This window comes from Erinaceus europaeus, chromosome 8, assembly GCF_950295315.1.
Source record: "Erinaceus europaeus chromosome 8, mEriEur2.1, whole genome shotgun sequence".
Lineage (NCBI taxonomy): Eukaryota > Metazoa > Chordata > Mammalia > Eulipotyphla > Erinaceidae > Erinaceus > Erinaceus europaeus.
In genome coordinates, this window is record NC_080169.1 from 20,296,676 (window position 1) to 20,322,569 (window position 25,894).

The 25,894-nt window shown below is 38.9% G+C and overlaps 1 protein-coding gene across 4 annotated transcripts in view; it reads right to left on the reverse strand.

Annotated features, from left to right (window-relative positions):
* The window catches only part of RGS22 (regulator of G protein signaling 22), a 194,574-nt gene that overhangs the window by 125,454 nt on the left and 43,226 nt on the right, over positions 1 to 25,894 (reverse strand). For all 4 annotated transcript variants that reach the window (XM_060196009.1, XM_060196010.1, XM_060196011.1 and 1 more), the window contains exons 5-8: positions 12,208 to 12,293; positions 11,362 to 11,530; positions 7,426 to 7,555; positions 2,509 to 3,130 (exon numbers count right to left, since the gene is read on the reverse strand). In XM_060196009.1, the coding sequence (XP_060051992.1) occupies positions 2,509 to 3,130; positions 7,426 to 7,555; positions 11,362 to 11,530; positions 12,208 to 12,293 (1,007 nt within the window). The remainder of the gene's footprint in view (positions 1 to 2,508; positions 3,131 to 7,425; positions 7,556 to 11,361; positions 11,531 to 12,207; positions 12,294 to 25,894) is intronic.

The following is a 25,894-nucleotide window of genomic DNA, read 5'->3' on the forward strand; positions in this document are numbered from 1 at the left end:
GGGTATACTTCCACACCACACCCACCACCAAAATTCTGTGCCAAAGTTCTCTCAATTATAACCATAGTTTTCATAAAGTCTTAGAGACAGTTCGTTCACTTTGTTTTATTTATTCTACAAAAATATATTACTTGAAGTGGGACAAAAAACTAAACAGTTTTCTATAGAAGAGATATGCATGGCCCACACACATATGAATACTCTACCTTACTTATCATTAGAGAAATGCAAATTAAAATTATACTGAGGTGGGATGGGGCAGTAGCACAGTAGGTTAAGTGCACATGGCGCAAAGTGCAAGGACAGCTGTAAGAATCCCAGTTCGAGCCCCCGGCTCCCCACCTGCAGGAGAGTCGCTTCACAGGAGATGAAGCAGGTCTGCAGGTATTTATCTTTCTCTCCCCCCCTTTCTCTTCCCCTCCTCTCTCTATTTCTCTCTGTCCAGTCTAACGAGGACAGCAATAACAACAACAATAATAACAACAACAACAATAACAGCAACAACAATAATCAAGGACAACAAAAGGGGAAAATAGCCTCCAGGAGTAGTGCAGGCACTGAGCCCCAGCGATAACCCTTGAGGCAAAAAAAAAAAAAAAAAACTATACTGAGATGTCATCTTACACCTAAGAGAATATGGTTTATATCAACAAACCAGGAAATGACAGATGTTGGAGAGGTTGTGGAGAAAAAGTAATTCTGCTTCACTGCTGGTGGGAATGCAAACTGATACAGCCCCTTTGGAAGACTGTATGGACAGTCCTTAAACAAATAAAAATGGAATGACCTTATGACCCAGCAATACCACTCTTAGTCATTTATCCAGTGGACACTCAAACACTAATTAGAAGGGACATATGCACCCCTGTGTTCATAGCTGCATTATTCATAATATCAAAAGAGTGGAAGCAGCCTAAATGCCCATCAACAGTTATGGGATGTATAGTCCCTAGAATATTACTCTGCAATAAAAATTTTAAAAAAGTGATATTGTGTCCTTTGGGATAAAATGGATAGAAATGCCAAAAAAAAAAGCAAGCAAACTATTTCTTTTTTACCTCCAAGGTTATTGCTGGGGCTCACTGCCAGCACTATGAATCCACTGCTTCTCGTAGCTAGTTTTTTCCCTTTTATTGGATAGGACAGAGAATTTGAGAGGGGAAGGGGAAATAGAACAGGGGGGGAAGGGGAGAGAGAGAGAGAGACCTGCAGACCTGCTTTACCACTTGTGAAGTGACCCCCATGTAGGTGGGGAGCTGGGACTTGAACCTGCACCTTTTGAGTGGGTCCTTGCTCTTCATAGTATGTGCACTTAACCAGGTGTGCCATGGCCTGGGCCCATGTTTCTAAGATCTGTGAAAACTGTGGTTATTTGGGAGGTAGGAGGATGGGGATATAGGACTTTGGTGGCTGCGGTATGGAACTATACATTGCAATCTTACAATCATGTAACATACTATTAATAACAATTTTTTAAATATTACTTGAGTAGACTGGGACATGACATGAAGTCCTGAGTTCAATCCCTGGCAGTGTATGTAAAAGGGTGATGCTTTGGTTCGTTCTCTTTCTTTCTTTTTTTTTTTCCTCCTCCAGGGTTATTGCTGGGCTCGGTGCCTGCACCATGAATCCACCGCTCCTGGAGGCCATTTTTTTCCCCCTTTTGTTGCCCTTGTTGTAGCTTCGTTGTGGTTATTATTATTGCCCTTGTTGACGCAATTCGTTGTTGGATAGGACAGAGAGAAATGGAGAGAGGAGGGGAAGACAGAGAAGGGGAGAGAAAGATAGACACCTGCAGACCTGCTACACCGCCTGTGAAGCGACTCCCCTGCAGGTGGGGAGCCGGGGGCTCGAACCGGGATCCTTACACCGGTTCCTGCGCTTTGCGCCACATGCGCTTAACCCACTGCGACACCGCCCGACCCCCGGTTCATTCTCTTTCTTATAAATAAATATTTTTTTAAAAATATCACTGGGTTGTCATAAAAATAATTAAATCTTCGAGCCCCCAGCTCCCTACCTGCAGGGGGGTCGCTTCACAAGTGGTAAAGCAGTTCTGTAGGTGTCTTTCTCTCCCCCTCTCTGTCTTCCCCTCCTCTCTCCATTTCTCTTTGTCCTATCTAACAACGACAACATCAATAACAACAACAATAATAGCTACAACAACAATAAAAAACAACAAGGGCAACAAAAGGGAGTATAATCATAAAAAAATAATAATTCAAAATAAGATTTGAGTCTATGAGAAGAAACAGGCAAACACAAACAATTGTGACTATTACTATCTGAAAGTTGTGAAATTCTAAAATTAATTAAATCAAAAAAAATAACAAGGTATATTTTTCTATTATTCATTTATCTAAACAGATAAATTGATCTTTTATATTTATTTCAGGATTTCTGTCCATGGTTAAATAATCTAAACTAGACTCTCACCACTTTGTAAGAAGTTTCGTTAAACAATATATTAATATACTATCATTTTTTTAACTATTGAAAAATAAATACCTTTGATGTCTTCCAGGGTCCTTAAGAACTTTTAACCTTTCGATATCCATCCATAGCCACCAGTATCGCTCTCCTAATGTACCTTTTATAAATGTCTTAAATCTTTCAAACTCTTTTCTATTACCAATGTAATAAATTTTGCGAGAAACACACCGATCAGACCTACTTCCTGATCCAGTGCTCTCACTTTGTAAACTTGTTTCTTCAGATTCTTCTTCCAACTTTTCCTTTGTGGCTGGTACTGCTCCACTGAACAAAGTGTTCTTATCAAAGATAGGATCGAAATGTGAATCAAACACTACTTCTGATACATTCTTGAAATTTACATAATCTGGGCTTTCTTCAATTTGTCCCCCAGTAATTTGCTTAATTGCTACTCTCAAAATAGAGGAAACATAAGATTTTAAAAATTCTTCAGAAGTCAAGAAGTGTAGTGTCAGTTTTTCTTCACCATTCTGTTGACATTCAAGATAGATTCTCAGAAGAGCTTGAGAGGCTGTGTCTTGTAGAGATGTAGACCCATTCTCTTCCTCGTCTTCATCAGATTCAGAACTTAATTGAGTGACTTTAGATGGGTCTTTTTTAATCATAGGGTGAACTCCATCATCAAAGACAAAATTCTCTGTATCAAGTCATAAAAGGTTATTAGATATGATGTACATACAATAGCTATTATTATAAATGAGACATTATAAAAATGAGGGTGAAAATCAGGACTTATCACAGGTAGTGGCTGCAAAAATCAGTGTCTTCAGAAATCTAACGTTACATTTGGGACTAGTAGAGACATAACTGGAAGCTACCATTTCTTTCCTTCCTGGACATTAGTGGGGATAACTGTTTTATGTAACATCCCTAATACAGAAGATCTTCGAAAAGACCAGAGGGAAAAAAAGATATTTAATTTATTTATTTTTGCCACCAGGGTAATCCTTTTTTTTTTTTTTTGATAAGGTAAGAGAGGGAAATATAGATATCAAAACAGTGAAAGGAATGGTGCACCCCTCCCCTGCTTGTGAAGCTTGCCCCTGAAGGTGCTCCCCGGCGGTGGCCAGGGGCTCAGACCCAGGTCCTTGAGCAAGATAATGTGTACAATCTAACAAGTGAGTCACCATGATATATTTTTAAGTTACAATACCTCAAGATGATATAAAATATAAGTATTAAGGTGATTGTGTTAAAGAGTTAGAACATGTACATTATAAAGTACATTGTAGGTGCTTTCATATTCCATTGTATGACAAAGCAGAGCTAGTATGGTAAGTCAAAAACCAGATAACGAAATCATAAATGAACAAATCAGAATGGGATTTTTATCAGCGTTTTTTTTTTTTAATGTGGCATCAGGGCTTCACACACGCATGATAACTCCACTGAGTGGCTTTCCCAGGTCGATTTTTTCATTCTTTATGTTAAAAAAAGAGAGAGGGGGCAGGGACAGACAGACAGAGTGAAGATATGTCATGGCACTGCTGCAGTTTTATGCAGCTACGTGGGTACCAGATGGTGTGCCCAGGGCTATACACATGGAAAGAAGTCTATACTCTGTTGGGTCAGCTATTCCCCTGGCCCAAAATCAGTAATTATTTTTAATTCACTATTTTAAAATGTTCTATTAGTAATTTACAAAATACAAAATAACAGAGGTATAATTTCACACCTTTCCCACCACCAGAGTCCTGTGCTCTCATTCCCTCCATTGGAAATGGCAGTGATTCTCCCAAGGTCACAGATATGGGTTGACAATTATTTCTATATATTTCCCATTTTTATTATGGTCCTGCCTTCTCTTCCATTTAAAATCACAGCTACACCTGTTGCTATTTCTGAATGTCTTTACTTTTTCCTATTCTCTCTCTGGGTCCTGATGGAATTGGGGTTCAGAGACTCCTGGTCATCCTCCCCTAACATTTCTCCCCCTCTGGGAGTATGAGCCAAAAATTCTTCTTGGGGTGCAGAAGGTAGGAAGGTCTGGCTTCCGTAATTGCTTCTCTGCTGGATGGGTATTGGCAGGTTGGTCCATATCCCCAGCCTATTTCTATCTTTCCCTAGTTGGGTAGGGCTCTGGGAAGATGAGGTTGCAGGGCACATTGGTGAGGTTGAATGCCTAGAGTTCAGGATAGTTAATTCACTATTTTATTAGGTCCCACTGTTATCATACTTACAATATATCGTTAAAGTTACAAATTAATAAAGGTTATTTATGAAGGTTTATAAATCTAAATCAAATGGACTGTTTTTATACTTTTTCTAATATGGATTTTAATCTCTCTTTCCTTCTCCCTATCCCACTTCCATCTCTTTTAGTCATCTCTGGGACTTCATTTTCCTGGATTGACGTTTTCGGGCATCAAAGCTTCCTCTAATGCAGTGGAGGTCAGGCTCAAATCTGGTTCACAGACATAACAAAGCAGCACTCTATTCAAGTGAGCTATTTTGCCAGCCTCTACAGGTTGACTATTTCAGATAGAGACAAGAACAGAGAGACATAGCAAAAAAACAAAAACAAAACAAAAAAACCACCCTCACTGACAATTTTCTTAGTAATGCTTCTCAAATCTCAATAAACTGAAAATGTTATATGACAATTTCCACTGAAAATAAATCATCTCCCCCAATATTGAGAGGTTAGACTTTTGGAAAGCTATAAAAGCATTCAATATGACAGAATTGCAGATAGCAAGCAAGGCAGACATTTCTACTGACACTACTTTTACTCTTTAAATTTGTATTTTACTGTTTTAGAAAAATAACAGGGGAGACCAGGCGGTGGCGCACCTGGTTAAGTGCACACATTACAGTGTACAAGAATGCAAGTTCAAGCCCCTGCTCCCCACCTGCAGGGGGAAAGTTTCACAAGTGGTGAAGCAGGGCTTCAGATGTCTCTCTGACTCCTTCTCTGTCTCCCCTCTCCTCTTAATTCCTCTCTGTCTCTATCAACTAAAAAAATTAATTAAAATATTTTTAAAAGAAAAGAAAAACAAGAAGAAACCTATAAATTCTGCCATTTTCACTCACAGAGGTTATTTTCCTCTTCTGTATACTTTATTTATTTATTTATTTATTTATTTATGACAAAGAGGGTGGGAGAGAGAGAGAACCAGAGTCTCACTCCTGGACATGCATTGCCAGATCAAAGTCAGAATATCATGCATAAAGGTCCAACACCTCCTTGGCAGCAGTTATTTTCCTCTTTATCTAGATTTAAATTCAATTCTAGATATTACAGAATTATTGTCCCCAGGTGCTGTAGACAGTTCTCAAAGGAACTAAGTTAAGACCTGCCAGTGAACTGATAAGCACCTCTCCTCAATCATTTCATATTCCCGCCCCCTAGCAAACCCCCCCCCCCCGCACTATTGAGTATTAATGGCCCCTGATTCTGGAAGGTTCTTTCTGTTCTCATGAAATCTTTCTATCATTAAAGCTCTCCACAGTTGAGTTTTATCTGCTTGCTAAGGTGAAAAATGGCTGGAACTTTTCAAAAGAAGGAAAACTCTAATTCCTTAAACTATTACTTCTTTTTTGTTTGCATTTTATTTTATATTACTTTATTTTATTTTTGACCAGAGCACTGCTCAGCTCTGGCTTATGGTGGTACAGGGGACTGAACCTAGGACTTTGGAGCCTCAGGCATGAGAGTCTCTTTGCCTAATTATTATGCTATCTATCCCTGCTAAACTACTATTTATTTTTAAGAGATGAGAAGGGAAGTATCAACTCAATTTAAGGGCATAATAATATTTTTGTAAACTGTGATAGAAGATTGACATATATTTATTACAAATGGATAATTTTAAAAATATTAATCCAAGTAACACAACTGAAGTAAATGTTTTAATACTGTCTTATGACTATCTTTGAAAAAGTTAAGTATTTATGAATGCCCCATCACTGTGATACTATTAAAACAAATGGCACCTCACCTATTGGATACCAACCACTAGACCATAAATTTGCCTATAATTTAAATATATATTCTTTTATGTGTGTGTGTGTGTGTGTATGTGGTTTTTTTTTTTTTTTTTTTTGCTTCCATGGTTACTGCTGGGGCTCAATGCCTGCACTACGTATCCACTGCTCCTGGAGACCACCTTTTTTTTTTCTCTGTTATTGTTGTCATTGTTGTTGGATAAGACAGATAGAAACAAATAGAGGAGGGGAAGACAGAGGGGGAGAGAAAGACAGACACCTGCAGATCTACTTCACCTCTTAAGAAGGGACTCCCTCTGCAGGCGGGGAGCTGGGGGCTTGAACCAGGATTCTTTTTTTTTTTTTAATTTTTTTAATATTTATTTTATTTATTCCCTTTTGTTGCCCTTGTTGTTTTATTGTTTGTTGTTGTCATTGTTGGATAGGACAGAGAGAAATGGAGAGAGGAGGGGAAGACAGAGGGGGGAGAGAGAGATAGACACCTGCAGACCTGCTTCACCGCCTGTGAAGCGACTACCCTGCAGGCGGGGAGCCGGGGTTCGAACCGGGATCCTTATGCCGGTCCTTGTGCTTTGCGCCACCTGCGCTTAACCCGCTGCGCTACAGCCCGACTCCCTTGAACCAGGATTCTTTCGCCAGCCTTTGTGCTTTGCACTTGTGTGCTTAGCTCAGTGCACTACTGCCAGGCCCCCATAAATCATTATTCTTATGTTACAGATGAAAAAAGTGAGGCTCCCAGAAGAAGAGCAACTCATAAGAAGTCATAAGTACATGTCAGTTGGATTCTAAATACATCTTACTTTCACCTTTCCAAGTTACCTCTTCAAAAATATCAATAATATGAAATGGAGTTAGAGGACAGGGTGGAAGGAAAAATTTTTTCTCCCCACCCACAAAGCATTATACTACAAGGTTAGAACATCAACAACTAAGAACTTAAAAGAAGAGAGGAGTTCCGATGTCATTCTGTCCTTTTCTGCTTACCAGGAACAGATGAAACAGCTGATGATTCAATTTTGTTGTGGCTTACATAAGTAGGTAATGAAAAGGTTGTTACTGTTTGCTGACATTGTTTAGCTAATGCAAACCAATCTTTTGTCTGAGTATAGGAGGCCTAGGAAAAAAGGAGTACACTTGTTTAACATATAATTAGCAATATTCTTCCAACCACAAATCTGTACAAATCACTATAATAATATTCAATTTGCATAGTACAATATATAAAAGGAAAAGTTAGGCCAGGAAAGAAAACAACACTGTGTACACACACACACACACACACACACACACACACACACACACTCACACACACACTCATTACCTAAGAGAATAATGGGAAGAAATTTCAGTTCAGAATATTTTCATATTTAGATGAATGAAGGGGGGGAAAATGAGTCCAATACCTATCAAATTCTCCTTCACCATTCCACTGAAAACACAGTCCTCCTTTCTGCTTATCAGTCTTTGACTATATCTTTGCCAGCTGCTCCCATTTACATCTTTCCCAACTATTTCATGTCTCCAATACTGACCAGACTCAATGTCTTTAACAACCCCTCCTGGTGTGACAAAGACTTATTCTCAGTAGCACTGAAAGTGTATTTCCAAGCCCAGCTGCCTTTTTCCCTTAGATTCCATTTTCACAACTTTAGATACTCCTAAAGACTGATTTAGATTAGATACTCCTAAAGACTGATTCCAGACTACCCCTGCCCCTGGATTAACATTCCATTTTTGTTGTGTCAGCAGATCTAATTCCCCAGCTAATTTTCCCCAGCAGCTCTAATCCCCTACGTCTACTCTGTGGAAAGCCCTCTGGTTTTCTTAGTAGTGTCCTCACTTATTTTTCTGAAAGAATCCAAGTTGTTCTAGAGAAGCAGATAAAGTAATATTGAGCATTACTCTTATTTCTCCTTTCTCTGTTTGAATCAATTGGCTGATTCATAGCCTAAAGGAAGTTCACAGAAGAGGCAAGGCTCTTAGCTAATTAAATAGATATTGTTTCCCAATACACCCTACAGATTTAACAGAGCAACTCAGGTCACTAAATGAGATGGGAAGCAAGACTATGTCGGCTATGTAGCCAATATTCCTCTTACAGGTAGGGTTTCCTAAGTGGACAAAAACATTGAAATCAATTTCCTTTTCTTCTCTTTCTTCCAATATTTCTTTTCCTTTCTTCCTTCTTCTCCTTCTTCTTTTTTTTCTTTTTGTGCCAAGGATTGAACCCAGGATCTCTGACATATGAGGCTGTTACATACCTAACCCCATAAATAATTAGCTAAATGGCCATTCAACATATATTCATTGAGTGACTATTCACGACAAGCAATATCCTAAGCAATATCCTAAGAAAATGTCAAAATAATTAGGGAATTGTGCCGAGCATACCAAAGCCCTTGTTATTTTAATTACACAAAGATGATAGAAGACAGCAGAGAAAGAAGTCATCAATAACACTGAAAACAATTAGCTATTTCAACCACACTCTTCTAAGATTTTATTAATTTATTAATGAGAAAGATAGGAAGAGAGAGAAAGAACTAAACATCACTCTGGTGCATGTGCTTCCAGGAATTGAACTGAGGATCTCAGGCTTGAAAATCCAATGCTTTATCCGCTGCGCCACCTCCCAGACCACTCAACTACACTCTTTAGAGACCAGTCAATTCATGTTTAGACTACACAGCCAAGACTCAAAGAAGTATCACTAATTATCATAAATCTCAATCCTTAAGTATAGTCATGGTTTAACTGATTCAAAGGCAAAAAGAAGTTTAAATCCTCAAGTTCAGAAGTTATTGAAAATATATAAACTAACCTGGAAAGAAGTATGCTTTATATCAGAAAAAAAAAAATCAAAGATAGATTAAGAACTAAGATAAACACTAACACACATGTATAGTTAATTTACAACAACAACAAAGCTAGAGCATAAAGCAGACATAGAAAGGAGAGTCTTGGGGACCAGGTGGAGGCACACCTGGTTAAGTGCACGTTACAGTAAACGGAAACTCAGGTTCAAGCCCCTGCAGGGGGAAAGCTTCACTAGCGGTGAAGCAGGGCTGCAGGTGCCTCTCTACCTCTCACCCTCTCTACCTCCCCCCCCCCCCAGTTTCTGTGTCTCTATCCAAAATAAATACATATTTAAATAAATAAATATTTTTTAAAAAAAGCAAGAAAGGGGCCAGACAACAGTGCACAGGGTTAAGCGTACATAGTGCAAGGTGGAAGGACCTGTGTAAAGATCCAGGTTTGAGCCCTGGCCTCTCACTTGCAAGGGGTGTTGCTTCATTGCTTCACAGGTGGTGAAGCAGGTCTGTAGGTGTCTATCTCTCTCTCCTCCATCAGTCTTGCCCTCCTCTATCAAATCTAACAAAGGGATTTTTCAAAGTTAACCCACTTACCAAACAATATGATTATAACAATAACTTATCTATTGTCTTGTTGAACCCTAAGACAGCAGGAACTCACCTTTTCCCTATTGAGCCTTTATTTCCCCCAGTCCTGGAACTTTAGGGTGGGGTGCACTTTCCTGCATGCGTCTCTTAATTCATACCAAATAATATTGCATCTGCCGATCCCAACCTAATTAACACGAGTACCACCTCAACATGCTTCACTTCAGACTGTGTCCTGAGACTTCAGGTATGGAATGACAACCCTTCAGCTTCATTACTCAGGTGAGACCTTTCCTTTCATAGTATCCTCTGATTCCATTCCAGGCGGTTCACTTCCTAACAAAGTCCCAAAACCTAGATATAGATCAGATCCCCTGAGATAGAGCATATGTTCACAAATATCCATAAACTAGGGCAAAATATATACCTGAAAGTACACAATAGTCTGCAGTGAGTATCCCCCAACACTTCATCTGCACTATTCTAGCCTTTAGGTCCATGACTGTTCAACAGTTTGTTTGGCTTTGTATGTTAACTCTTTTCAACCACCAGGTTCCAGATGCCAGCATGATGCCTTCCACCTTCTGCATCCCATAATGACCTTGGGTCCATACTCCCAGAGGATAAAGAATAGGAAAGCTATCAGGGGAGGGGATGGGATATGGAGATCTGGTGGTGGGAATTGTGTGGAGTTGTATCCCTCTTGTCCTATGGTTTTGTTAATGTCTCCTTTTTTAAATTAAAAAAATATATATGTTGTCCAGCCTCCCTTCAGAAGATGGAACATTCTCTGCCGTTGTTGATCCATGGTGAGGGCAAGGTCCTATGGGGTCCCACAAAGGTGTCTATTGTGTTTTTCCGGATATAGATGACCAGTAACAATGGAGAGAGGGATTTATTGGAGGTCTAGGTCCATCATGTCTGTTTGGGAATCTCAGGACTCCCCGACTAAGGCAGGGTTATGGCTGGGGCTCGGTGCCTGCACTACAAATCCACTGCTCCTGGCAGCCAAAATTTCCATTTTAGTGGATAAGACAGAGAGAAATTCAGAGAGAAGGGGGAGATAGAGAGGGAGAGAGAAAGACAGACACCTGCAAACCTGCTTTGCCATTCATGAAGTAGGACTTGAACCCAGATCCGAGCTTGCACCAGTCCTTGTACTTAATCTGTGTGTACTTAACTGGATACTCCACTGCCTGGCTCCCAATACAAAATAATTTTAAACTAACTATGAAATGATGGTTATAATTCAAGTCACTCTTACTTCTCAGGTGTTCATGTTCTTCAATCTTGCATCTGCTCCTTCACACAGATGAAGACAGTAAGTTTAATTATATTTCAGTTGAAATAATGCAGAGGAAATGAATCAGCATAGATCCACAAGAATTTTTGCTAAATTTGCTTTAAAGTACATGTATTGGTAATCATTTTCCCTGTTCAAGTGGTACAAATGTAATTAATTTCTCTAAATTTTATTTCATTGAAGTAACAGTTCATAATGAAACACTCATATGTTTACCTCGCCAAGAGATATGTAGAACTTTTTCATAATTATAATTTCATCGTCTTCAACAGCAGGAGGCGGTGGAGTAGTTGTCTTTTTCAGGACCCAGGGAGAAAAATCGGTGCCTACTATGATATTCATGCCTGATTCACTCCATCTGACTTGTGAGACCAGTTTGGCTAACCTGCATTTTATAAATCATACACAATTGAAATAAGTTTCAAGTACAGTAGGATTCAGGGAAAAGAAAAAAAAAAAAACCCTCTCTTTTTACTTCATGTCTTGAGGTCAATCCTTCCTAATACTGAATAATACTTCTCTTGGGATCTGCTAAAAATATGTGCTTTATTCACAAAATACCAATTGATTAATAATTATTCTGCTTTAGCTAATTTATTTTGATTTTAAAGTTTTTCCCTAATAAAATGTCAAATTTAAACAAAAAATTTAGAATGTTTAGAAATAACATTTGTCAAAGACAAAAGATAATTTAAAATATATAATGATGGGGTGGGAGTTGATAGCATAATGTTATGCAAAAAGACTCTAATGCCAGAGGCTCTAAAGTCCCAGGTTCAAACCCCTGCACCACCATCACCCAGAGCTGAGCAGTGCTCTGGTTAAAATAAATTATATATATATATATATTCACAGCCAAAGTACATTTATTATAAACTATTTCCATGAAATATTTTTTTAAGTTAAGTGATTTTTACCACTGCTCTAATATTCTTACACTATATGTCAAATGGCATCCCAATTCTAATGAGTAAGAAGGTATATAATTATTAAGTACAGAAAAATGCTTTCTGGTTTTAAAAATAAGCATGCAAAACATGTATATTGATAGAACTATAATACCTGTATTCAAAGTAGCAATCACTTTCCAGAAACGCTGGTAGTCTTTCTTTTTTTATCCATTGAATACCTTGTTCTCGACTGAGACACTATTAGAGAACAAGAAAAAAGAAGTAAAAGAAAATCAGTGCTTGGAAAACTTTAAGCCTGAACACTAGAGCGATGACCTCTAGCTCTTACTATGAGTTCTGCCTTCTACCTTCTATTTGCACAAGAAGAGATCAAGAACCTTGAGTCACAAAGGTGAATCTCTTTTTTCTTTTCTTTTTCTCCCCTCCTCCCTCTTCCTTCCTCCTCCTTTTCCTTCTTCTTTTCCTATTTTTTCTATGGCCCTGCCTTCTCTTCCTTTTTAGGAACCTACACCTATTACTACTTCCGAATGTCCTTCCTTTCTTCCTCTTCCTCTCTGGATCCTGATGGCATTGAGGTTCAAATCCCTTTGGTCATCTTCCCCTAAGATTTCTATCCCTCAGAAGGTATGAACCAAAATTCTTTTTCTTTCAGGTGCAGGAAATGGGAGTTCTGGCTTCTATAACTGTTTTTCTGCTGGACATGGGCATTGGCAGGTCAACCCATATCCCCAGTCTGTTTCTTTTCTTTTTTAAAGTTTTTATTTATAAAAAGGAAACATTAACTAAACCACAGGATAAGAGGGGTACAACTCCACACAATTCCCACCACCAGAACTCCATATCCCATCCCCTCCCCTGATAGCTTTCCTATTCTTTAACCCTCTAGGAGTATAGACCCAAGGCCATTGTGGGATACAGAAGGTGGAAGAGGTCTGGCTTCTATAACTGCTTCCCCGCTGAGCTGAACATGAGTGTTGACAGATCGATCCATACTCCCAGCCTGTCTCTCTCTTTCCCTAGTGGGGAAGGGCTCTGGGGAAGCAGAACTCGGACACATTGGTGCGGTTGTCTGTCCAGGGAAGTAGGGTCGGCATCATGCTAGCATCTGGAACCTGGTGGTTGAAAAGAGAGTTAACATACAAAGCCAAACACATTGTTGACCAGTCATGGCTAGAATAATGCAGATGAAGAGTTGGGGGGCCTTCCATTTTGTAGATAGCTAGTAGGCATATTTTAGTTATATTCCAAAGGGCCTGTGGCTATACTAGTTTTTTTTTTTCCCCGAGCCTGAAATCTGATATGCAGGTGAATCCAAGTTATTGTCTGGGGAGATGATGTCATGGCTGGAAAAAGGACCAGAAAGCTGGATCAGGGAATCCCTAATATGGGAAAGGAGTATACATATTGTTGACTGTAAACCCCGTATTTAACTGGTGGCATAGCTATATACAAATAATGTCAAAGGACATAAATTATGATGATTCTGTGTATGATACAGCAAATCCTAACAAAGCGATATTTTAAAGTTGACCCAATTGCCAAATAATGTGATTATAGCAATAACTATCTATTGTCTTTTTAAACCCTAAGACAGCAGGAGCCTCCCACTTCCTCTATAGAGCCCCAGTCCTGGAACCTCTAGCGTGGGGCTCACTTTCCTGCATGCTTTTCTCAAGTCATACCCAATGATATTGCATCCACCGATCCCAACCTAATCAACGCAACGATTACCACCTCAGCATGCTTCACTTCAAACTGTGTCCAGAGACGTCAGGCATGAAATGCCAACCCTTCACCCTCATTACTCAGGTGAGACCTTTCCTTTCATAGTATTCTCTAATTCCATTCCAGGAGCTTCACTTCCTAACAAAATCCCAAAACCTATATATAGACCAGGTCCTGTGAAATAGAGCATATGTTCACATGTATCCATAAATTAGGGCAAAATATATACCTGAAAGCAAAAATACACAATAGTCTGAAGTGAGTCAGTATCAAGTTCATAATGAAATAGTGTCTACTTAGACTTAGATACCCTCCTCACCTACTTCCTATTGCAGTTCTCTTACTCACTCCAAAGCTAACCTTATCAAAGCAAGGACTGCAAAAGCTGAATAAGGGCAAGAGACTGGCACACTTTAACGATGACTCTTTAGTCACTATCAGGCAATTCCATCAGCTAAGGCCCTAATCGGGGAGTCCTGAAATTCCCAAACAGACTTGATGGGCCTAGACCTCAAATAAATCCCTCTCTCCATTGTTATTGGTCATTTCTATCAGGAACAACACAATAGACCCCTTTGTGGGCCCTCATAGGACCTTGCCCTCAACCTGGATCAACAATGGTAGAGAATGTTCCATCCTCTGAAGGGAGAATAGACAATATACTCTTATGTTACACCCGAGGAAGATGGGTCGATATTGAGCAGCTTGGAATGTTCCTATTCATGGCCACAGAATGTGAGCTCAGATCTACAGGAATGCAAAGGTCACACAGGCTCCTAAGCTGAATATGGCCCTCGTCTGTTTCTATTTCTCCCTAGTGGGGTGGGGCTCTAGAGAGGTTAGGTTCTGGGACTGATGAAATCATCTCCTCAGGAAATTCAGGATGGAATCATAGTATCATCTGCAACTTGGAGGCTGAAAGGCAGTAAGATGTAAATCAGGACAAAATGTTTAATAAACAGGAAACAGAAATTAGGAAGAGAGCAGATGAGAATAGGGACTTTAGAGTGGAAAGAAGCTAGGAAGTTTATTTTAGGTATGTTCCTAGGGGCCCATGGCTTTAGTAATTTTTGCTTGAGCTTGACAGAAATAAAATATTTGTCTAAGAAAATAGTGTCAGAGTTGAAAGTAGAACTAGAAAGCTGGATTAGGGCAGAAAGTAGCTCCAAAACTTGAAGAAAATATCTAAGTACAATTAATTGTTTACAACATCGGTCTGACATAGGGCCCATATATATTCATATTTAGCACAGGAACCTGTGTAACCTTTGTAAGTTATGTAACTGGTCACAGCTGAGAACTCTAGGCTGCACTGATTGCAGGATCAGACTTCCTCAAGTGTCAGGGTAGAATAACCCAACCTCCCTTCAGAGAGTTGGGCAGTCCCTGCCATTGCTTCTTTATAGTAAAGGCAAGGTCCTTGAAATGATGATACTCCTGATGGAAGTAACCAGTGATGATGAAGAGAGAGAGTCTATTAGAGGTCTAGGTCTAGGCCCATTGTCTATTACAGGTCTAGGTCCATTGTATCTATGTAGGAATCCAGGATTCCCTGACTAGGGCTTCAGATGATGGGTTTGTCTGATATTGACCAAAAAGGCCATTTTTTAAATTTCTTTATTGAGGAATTAATGGTTTACAGTTGACAGTAATATACATGTGTACATGTGTAACATTCCCCAGTTTTCCACATAATAATTCAACCCCCACTAGGTCCTTCTCTGCCATCATGTTCCAGGACCTGAACACTTCCCCCCAACAAAGAGTCTGTTACTTTGGTGCAATACACCAACTCCAGTCCAAGTTCTGTTTAGTGTTTTCACTTCTAATTTTATTTTTCAACTTCAGTCTATGAGTGAGATCATCCCACATTCATCCTTTGTTTCCGACTTATCTCACTTAACATGATTTCTTCAAGCTCCATCCAGGATGGATTAAAAATGGTGAAATCACCATTTACAATAGCTGAGTAGTATTACATTGTGTATATAGACTACAACTTACTCAGCTTATCATCTGTTGTTGGACACCTGGGTTTTTTCAGGTTTTGGCTATTATAAATTGTGCTACCATGAACACAGGTATACACAAATCATTTCGGATGGGTGTGTTTGGTTCCTTAGGATATATCCCCAGGAGAAGAATTGCAGGGTCATATGATAGTTCTAGCCTTATGAGAGTTCTCCAGACTGTTCTTTACAGGGATTGGACCAATTTGCATTCCCACCAGAAGTGCAGGAGGATTCCCAAAAAGATCATCATTAAGTGAGTGAGCCATTCTCATGCCCTTTTCTTCTGTAATCTTTTTTTTTTTTTTTTTGCCTCCAGGGTTATTGCTGGGGCTGGTGCTATTGCTGGGGTTATTGCCTGCACTATGAATCCACTGCTCCTGTACCCATTATTCAATTTTTTGGATAGGACAGAGAGAAATTGAGAGAAGTGGGGAAGATAGAAAGGGATAGAGAAAGACAGAAACCTGAAGACCTGCTTTACCACTTGCGAATTGAGCCCCCTACAAATGGGGAATCGGTGGCTCAAACAGGATCCTTGCTCAGGTCCTTGCACTTCATACTATGTGCACTTAGCCCAGTGTGCCACCAGTTTAACCCTCTGTAGTCCTTTCTTTATCTAACAAGCTTAACTTTCTTCCAGTTGTTAAAGCATTGAGTGTCATTTGTTGTATCCAAACTAGTATTGGATTTATGGGATCTGGCCTTAAGGAAGGAAATATACATAGGATTTTAGTGGAGTCTAAGTTAATCTTAAATTTTACTGCATTTACTTGTTTGACGATTCTAATATAGGTTGTAATAGGGACAATAATAGTCCTTTAATATATATCTCATGGCTAATAGGATACAGTGTTTCTTCTAAAGATTATCAAGGGGTGACAATAATGCTGATGCTGTCAGCAGAGATTAAGAGACATATCTTACTTTATTTTGTGTAGTTAGTTGAGTAGATAGAGTGATTGAGGGAAGTGATGTAGGGGGTAGGAGGGAAGGGCATCTAGGCCTAAGTAATAAATACCTGATTAGAAAATTTGTGGTGTTTTCTTTACTACATTGCCAAGCTTATTAGGTCTAAGTCTAATTACAGAGAATGATTAAACAACTCTTCTTTGCGGTATATAGTTGTCCCTAACTTATGGATACTTTATGTCTATTACTTTGCAAAACCACAGTATTGCTTAATATAGCTTTATAATTAGTCTTGACATTGGGTAGCATCACTACTCCAACTATGTTCTTCTTCAATATTATTTTCAGTCACTTCACATAAACTTTAGATACAGACTTCCAACAGTTGTAAAATAACCTTCAAGGGTATTAACAGGAATTGGACTGAATCTATAGATCAAGATGGGAAGAAATATGAAATCTTCCTATATATAAACATGCAATATTTTTGGATTTATTTAGTTCTTTGATTTTTTTCCTTGATATGCTGATGAACATCACACAAACTTGCTTTTCCTCCTACAGATCTTGTATTGTATATGTTTTGTTAGACTTATGTCTAAGTATTTGGGGGGGTACTAATGGTATTATGTGGTCTAAGTTTTAATTCTACTTTCTCATTATTAGTATACTAAAAAGCAGCTGACTTGTATGAGTCAGTTTTGTGACCTTGTGTGACCTTGCTATAATTATTTATTTGTTGCAGAATTTTTTCTTTTTTTATTCTTTTTAAAATTTATTTATTTTCAATTTTTTTTTATTATTTATTCTACCTTTTGTTGCCCTTGTTGTCTTATTGTTGTGGTAGTTATTATTGTCGTCGTCACTGGATAGGACAGAGAGAAATCCAGAGAGGAGGGGAAGTCAGAGACGGAGAGAAAGACAGACACTTGCAGACCTGCTTCACCACTTGTGAAACGACTCCCCTGAAGGTGGGGAGTTGGGGGCTCGAACCAGGATCCCTACGCCAGTCCTTGTGCGACTCCCCTCTTCTTCTATTTCTTCTTTTCATTCCTTCTGCTACTAAAGGAGACACAGATGCCTCAGGCCCCAGAGTTCCCAGGTTCAGTTCCTGGTACCACTGTATGCCAGAGATGAGCAATGTTTTGATTTCTCCGTCTCTGTTTTGGTCTCCTTCTTATGAAAAAGGTTAATCTTAGAAATATGCTATTTAATTAATTATTTAGGGATTTTTCAAGACATATTTCTGTTACTAATTTATAGTTTAATTTTGTTATAGTCAAAGAACATTTTTGGATGGTCTTTAAAATTTGTTAAAATAGTCTTATCATTCATTTTGGTAATTATTAAAGTGTACCTGAAAAAGAATGTATTTTGATATTGAGAGGTGACATTTTCATAAGCATCAATTAAATAGACTTGGTCGCTTGGGTTGTTCAAATCTTTAATAAGCCTTCAGTATTTTTCCTACATATTATAGGCAGACCAGTATTTAAATATCCAACTAAAACTGGATTTGTCTGTTTTCTTTTTCAGTGCTCTAAGGTGTGTGTGTGTGTGTGTGTGTGTGTGTGTATTCTTTTTTAATGTATTTTTATTATCTTTATTTATTGGGTAGAGACAGGCAGAACTAGAGAGGAAAGGGTGATAGAGAAGGAAAGAGACACCTACAGCATTACAGCACCACTCTCAAAGCATTTCCCCTGTAGGTGGGAACAAAGGGCTTGAACCTGGGTTCTTACGCATTTTAACAGGTGCACTCAATCAGGTGCATCCCTGCCCGGTCCCTATTCTGAAGTTCTATTGTGCACTGTATTACATATGGGCTTTTCCATGTTTATGGTGAACCAATATCTTTTTATCAGTATGCAATGTTTCTCTTTTTCAGATATATTTATTTAATTTATTTATTTTCATGACAGATACAGAGACCAGACACCACTTGGCTCTGGTATAAGGTGGTGCTGGGGAGAGAACCTACAACATCTAATACAAGATGAGCTACTTCTCTGGTCCCTGAAAAATATCTGAATTCAATATGAAGAACTGAACAATTTTCAGGCTGGAAAAGAGCTATGTATTATTTTTTTAGGGGGAAGGGGATCAACCCCAGGGCCTTATACATGTGTAACACGTGCTCTCCCACTGAACTATACCCCTAAGCCCTGTGAAGAGCTATATTTTTAGTGTTATATGTATTTTTAAAAAAACATTTATTTATTTATTCCCTTTTGTTGACCTTGTTTTATTGTTGTTCTTGATATCGTCGTTGTTGGATAGGACAGAGAGAGAAACCAAGAGAGGAGAGGAAGACAGAGGGGGAGAGAAAGATAGACACCTGCAGACCTGCTTCACCGCCTGTGAAGCGACTTCCCTGCAGGTGGGGAGCTGGGGGCTCGAACTGGGATCCTTACTCCAGTCGTTGTACTTTGCATCACCTGCGCTTAACCCGCTGTGCTACCGCCGGACTCCCGTGTTATATGTATTTTAGCCAAGTTCTATCAAGTAGTTTAAATCAATGTAAATATATTGTTAAATATGCATTTTTTGAGAGCAGTCTAGAACATTCCTAGCTATAACCATGGACTTCGAGCTCAGACTGATAGGGACTCAGAGTTTACATGGGCTCTTGTGCTAAATATTAATATATATTGGCCCTAGGTCAGACTAATGGGGTTAACTGTTAATGGTATACTTTAATACTTTCCTCATGTTTGGGATCTACTCTCTGCCCTAATCCAGCTATCTCGTCTTATTCTCAACTCTGACAACACCTTTCCAGATAATATTCTTAGGCTACATGTATGTTAGCTGTAAGGCTCAGGCAAAAAATCACTAAAGCCATGCCCCCCTTGGAACATACCTAAAGTATACTTAACTTCTTCACACACAAAGACCCCTAATTTCACCTACTTTATTTCTACATTTGAGTTTCTGACCTCCCTGGGTAGTCAACATCACCAGTGTGTCCCAAAGTGTCACCTCCCCAGAGCTTTAACACTCTAGGGAAAGACAGAAACAGGCTGGAGGTATGGATCAAACTGCCAACGTCCATGTCCAACAGAGAAGCAATTATAGAAACCAGACCTTCCACCTTCTGCACGCCAAAAAGAACTTTGGTCCATACTCCCAGAGGAATACAGAACAGGAAAAGTTTCCAATAGAGGGAATGGGCCATGGAACTCTGGTAGTGGGAACTGTGTGGAATTGTACCCTTGTTATTTTTAAATATTATTAATAATTATTAAACTACTATTAAATTTTTTAAATATTCAATTTTTTAGCATTCAATCGATTTACAAATCTGAAACATTAAATACTTAGACTAAAAGAATATATACTCAGAACTAAAGTCTAGGCAGTTAAACAACTTCAAATATCCTACTTTCCCCTAACATATTGAATTAATAGTGATTTATAAGATTATAAGCTAATAGGGGTATAGTTTCACACTTCTCCCACCACCAAAGGCTGTGTCTTCCCCCTGCCCACCCCCCACACATAAAGACCCATATGGTGAAGCTGAAAACCCACTTCCCCCGAGAATCTTTTACTTTGGTATGATACACCAAACCCATTCCAAGTTCTGTTTTGTGTTTCCATTTCTATTATTATTTCTCAACTTTTGTTTATGAGTGAGACCACTTCATGTTCATTCTTGCATTTCTGGCTTATCTCACTTATATCACTTCAAGCTCAATCTAAGATGAGATGAAGAAGGTGAATTAATTTTTTATAGTTTTTTTATTGGGAGATTAATACTTTACCTAGTAGACACTAAATACAATAGTTTGTACATGTATAACATTTCCCAGGTTTCCACATAACAATACAACCCCTACTAAGTCCTCTGCCATCATGTTCCAGGACTTGAGCACTTCCCTACACACTCACCCCAGAGTCTTTTATTTTAGTGCAATACACCAACTACAGCCCAAGCTCTGCTTAGTGCTTTTTCATCTTGTTTTTCAACTTTTGCCTATGAGATCAACACATATTCATACTTCCGTTTCTGACTTATTTCACTTAACATGATTTCTTCAAGCTCCAGCCAAGATGGGCTAAAAACGGTGAAATCACCATTTACAATAACTGAGTAGTATTCCATTGTGTATATATAGCACAACTTGCTCAGACACTCATCTGTTGTTGGACACCTGGGTTGCTTCCAGATTTTGGCTATTACAAACTGTGCTGCTATGAACAGAGGTATACACAAGTCTTTTTGGATGGGTGTGTTTGGTTCCTTAGGATATATCCCCAGGAGAGGAATTGCAGGATCATAGGGTAGGTCCATTTATAGACTTGTGAGAGTTCTCCAGACTGCTCTCAACAGGGGTTGGGCTTATTTATATTCCCAACAGTAGTGCAGGAAGATTCCTTTGTCCCTATAACCTCTCCAGAATTTGTTGCTGTTACCTTTTCTCATGTATGATATTCTCACAGAAGTGAAGTGGTATCTCATTATTGTCTTTATTTATATTTCTCTGACAATCAATGACTTGGAGCATTTTTTTTCATGTTTCTCAGCCTTTGGGATCCCTTCTGTGGTGAATATTATGTCCATGTCCACTCCCCTTTTTTTTAATTATTATTATTTTTTTAATATTTATTTTATTTATTCATTCCCTTTTTGTTGCCCTTGTTGTTTTATTGTTGTAGTTATTATTGTTGTTGTCGTTGTTGGATAGGACAGAGAGAAATGGAGAGAGGAGGGGAAGACAGAGAGGAGGAGAGAAAGATAGACACCTGCAGACCTGCTTCACCACCTGTGAAGCGACTCCCCTGCAGGTGGGGAGCCGGGGTTCGAACCGGGATCCTTCCGCCGGTCCCTGCGCTTTGCGCCACGTGCGCTTAACCCACTGCGCTACAGCCCGACTCCCCACTCCCCATTTTTTTAATGGGGTCATTTGTTTTCTTGTTGTTGAGTTTGGTAAGTTCTTTATATTTTGGTTGTTAGCCTCTTGTCTGATGTATGGCATGTAAAAATGTTCTCCCATTCTATAGGAGATCTCTTTGTTTGGGTATTGGTTTCTTTTGCTGTGCAGAAGATTTTAATTTGATGTAGTCCCATTAGATTATTCTTGCCTGAGTCTTCTTTGTAATTGGATTCATTTCATTGAAGATGTCTTTAAAATTTAAACATAAAAGAGTTCTGCCAATATTTTCCTCTAAGTATTTCATAGTTTCTGGTTTCACATCCAAGTCCTTGATCCACTTGGAATTTACTTTTGTGTTTGGTGAAATATACTGGTTCAGTTTCATTGTTCTGCATGTTTCAACCCAAATTTTCCAACACTATGTGTTGAAGAGTCTCTCCTTTCCCCATTTAATAGTCTGAGTACCTTTGTTAAAGATTATATGTCCAAGGGGTGAGGGCTTACTTCTGGGCTCTCAGTTCTATTCCACTGGTCAGTGTGTCTATTCATGTTCCAGTACCAAGCAGTTTTGATGACAATGGCTCTATCATACAACAATTTGAGATCTGGGAGTTTGATGCCTCCAGTTCTGTTCTTTCTTCTCAAGATTGTTTTGGCAATTCTAGGTCTTTTCTGGTTCCAGATAAACATTTGTAGCATTTGTTCTATTCTCCTAAAAAATGTGGTTGGGATCTTGATGGGGATAGCATTAAACTTGTATATGGCTATGGGTAGTGTATTTATTTTAATGGTATTAATTCTTCCAACCCATGAACTGGGAATATCTTTACACTTATTTTTTATTATTGTTTTAAATATTTATTTCCTTTTGTTGCCCTTGTTTTATTGTTGTAGTTATTATTGTTGTCGTCATTGCTAGATAGGACAGAGAGAAATGGAGAGGGGAGGGGAAAAAAAGGGGAGAGAGAAACATAGACACCTGCAGACCTGCTCCACCACTTGTGAAGCCACTCCCCTGCAGTTGGGGAGCCAGGGGCTCGAACTGGATCCTTATGCCAGTCCTTGTGCTTTGTGCCACCTGTGCTTAACCCGTTGCGCTACTGCCCAACTCCCATCTTTACACATCTTTTTTTTTTTCCCCTCCAGGGTTATTGCTGGGCTCGGTGCCTGCACCATGAATCCACTGCTCCTGGAGGCCATTTTTCCCCCTTTTTGTTGCCCTTGTTGTTGTAGCCTTGTTGTGGTTATTATTATTGCCATTGTTGATGTTGTTCATTGTTGGATAGGACAGAGAGAAATGGAGAGAGGAGGGGAAGACAGAAAGGGGGAGAGAAAGATAGACATCTGCAGAGCTGCTTCACCACCTGTGAAGCGACTCCCCTGCAGATGGGGAGCTGGGAGCTCGAACCGGGATCCTTACGCCAGTCCCTGCGCTTTGTGCCACATGCGCTTAACCCACTGCACCACCGCCAGACCCCCCTTTACACATCTTTGTGTCTTTTTCTATTTCCTTGAAAAGTGACTCATAATTTTCAGTATACAAGTCATTCACTTCTTTGGTTAGGTTTATTCCTAGAAATTTTATTGTTTTTGTTGCTAAAGTAAAAGGAATTGATTCCTGGATCACTCCTTCCAACCCAGTGTTTGCATAGAGGAATGCCACTGACTTTTGAATGTTAATTTTGTAGCCTGACACCTTACTATATTGCCTGATAATTTCCAAAAGCTTCCTGCTGGATTCTTTAGGTTTTTCTATGTATACTATCATGTCATCTGCAAATAGGGAGAGTTTGACTTCTTCTCTTTCAATCTGTATCCCTTTAATTGCTTGCTCCTGCTTGATTGCTATGGCAAGAACTTCCAACACTATGTTGAATAGTGATGGTGATAGTGGGCAGCCCTGCCTAGTACCTGATCTAAAGGGATATCCTTCCAGTTTTTCACCATTATGATGTTGACTGTAGGCGTGCTATATATGGACTCCACTATCTTAAGGAATTTTCCATGTATTCCAATTTTTTTGTAGCTTTTTGATCATAAAGGGATGGTGGATTTTGTCAAAGGTTTTCTCTGCATATAGTGATATAACCATGTGGTTTTGGGTCTTGCATTTATTGATGTGGTGGATCACATTTATTGATTTATGTATATTAAACCAACCTGGAATAAACCCCACTTGGTCATAATGAACAAACTTTTTAATATGCTGCTGTATCTGGTTGGCTAGAATTTTGTTCAATATTTTAGCATCTATGTTCATCAGAGATATCGGCCTATAGTTTTCTTTTTCTGTTGTATTCCTATCTCCTTTTGGTATCAGAATGATGTTGGCTTTATAGACACTGTAAGGGAGTATTCCAGTGTCTTCAATCTTTTGGAAGACTTTTAAAAATAATGAGATCAACTCTTCCTTGAAGGTCTTGTAGAATTCATTTGAAAGACCATCTATCTAGTCCAGGACTTTTATTTTGGGGAAGGTTTTTGATAACTGTTTTAATTTCTTTTTTTAAGATTTTATTTATTTATTAATGAGAAAGATGGGAAGAGAAAAAGAAACAGACATCGCTCTGGTATATGTGCTGCTGGGAATCAAACTGAGGACCTCATGCTTGAGAGTCTAGTTCCTTAGCCACTGCGAGACCTCTAAGAAAATTGTTTTAATTTCTTTGCCTGTGACTGGCTTGCTCATATTTTCTAGTTCCTCTTTATTTAATTTAGGAGCTTTGTAGGTATCTAGGAATTCATCCATTTCTTTCAAGTTCTCTAGATTGGTGGCATATATTTGTTCATAGAAGCCTCACATGGTATGTTGAATTTCGATTGTTTACTCTTTTTAAAAATAATTTTTTTATATTTATTTATTTTCCCTTTTGTTGCCCTTGTTTTGTTTTTTATTGTTGTTGTAATTATTATTGTTGTCATTGTTGATGTCACTGTTGTTAGGACAGAAAGAAATAGAAAGAGGAGGGGAAGACAGAGAGGGGGAGAGAAAGATAGACACCTGCAGACCTGCTTCACTGCCTCTGAAGCGACTCCCCTGCAGGTGGGGAGCAGGGAGCTTGAAGCAGGATCCTTATGCAGGTCTTTGCACTTCACACCACATGCACTTAACCTACTGCACTACTGCACTCCGATTTTGTTTACTTTTATGAAAAACCAACATTTTTGTATGGTTTTATTATTTCCAATGTTATCTATTTCCCCCCTAGCTTTAGTGATTTCTGTCCTTCTGGTTGCTTCAGGATTCCTTTGTTCTTCTTCTTCTAGGTCTTTAAGGTGTGCAATCAGGTTGTTTATTTGAGCTTTTTCTTGTTTCCTAATGTGTGCCTATATGGCTATGAACGTCCCTCTCAGTACTCCCATAGCTGTGTTCCAAATATTTTCATAGCTTGTGTCTTCAATTTCATTGAACTCTAGAATATTTGGATTTCTTCCTTAATTTCCTCTCTGACCCGGTAGTTGTTAAGTAATGTACTGTTACGTTTACACAGTTTGGGACTTTTACTAATTTTTTGTTCATTCTTAAGTATTTAATTCCACTATGGTCTGAGAACATGCTTGGGGCTTGAACCGGGATCCTTACACCGGTCCTTGCACTTTGCGCCACGTGTGTTTAACCCACAGTGCTACCGCTCGACTCCCTCATATTATTTCTTTTGAAGTCATCCCACATGTCTTTGTAGTTGTATTCAGTATCTCTTAATCTCTTTTTGATATCTCTTCTTTCTTAGTTTTCTTTAATTTGTCCTAGATTTTACTAAATCTGTTTTCTGCCTCATTTATTGTATTCTCTCTCCCCTGTGTTGTTTTCTGTAGCTCAGCTATTTTGCTACGCTGTTCTGATACTGTATTAGATTGTTCAGTCAGTTGTGCTCTTAGCTCAGCTATTTCAGCTTTCAGCTCTCTAATTACCTCAAGATAGTCAGTGTTTTCTTTCGGAGTCTCATTTGTTGTTTCTCAATTTCTGATGGCTTTACTTTCAAAATATTTCCTTACTTCTATAACTAGTTCCTCAATTAGTGTTTGGATGTTTACCTCATTCTTATGTGCTTCTACTTATTGGGGGGATTTTAGCTGGGCTGTTGCCCTGGTTCATTTCTCCAATGTTTCTTCTTAGTTTACCCATTGCATATACTGTGTTATGAGGTCCATCTCTCTGTACTTTTCAATCTACTGATCACTCTTGCCTGTATTGATATGTGTCTAAGTAAGGTACTTAAAGAGTTCACAGCTGTGGAAATTAACAGTTGTTTCAATGTTATCTCAATCCCTGAGTTCAAGTACAGTGACTGTTAAAGCCTCTTTTGTTCTT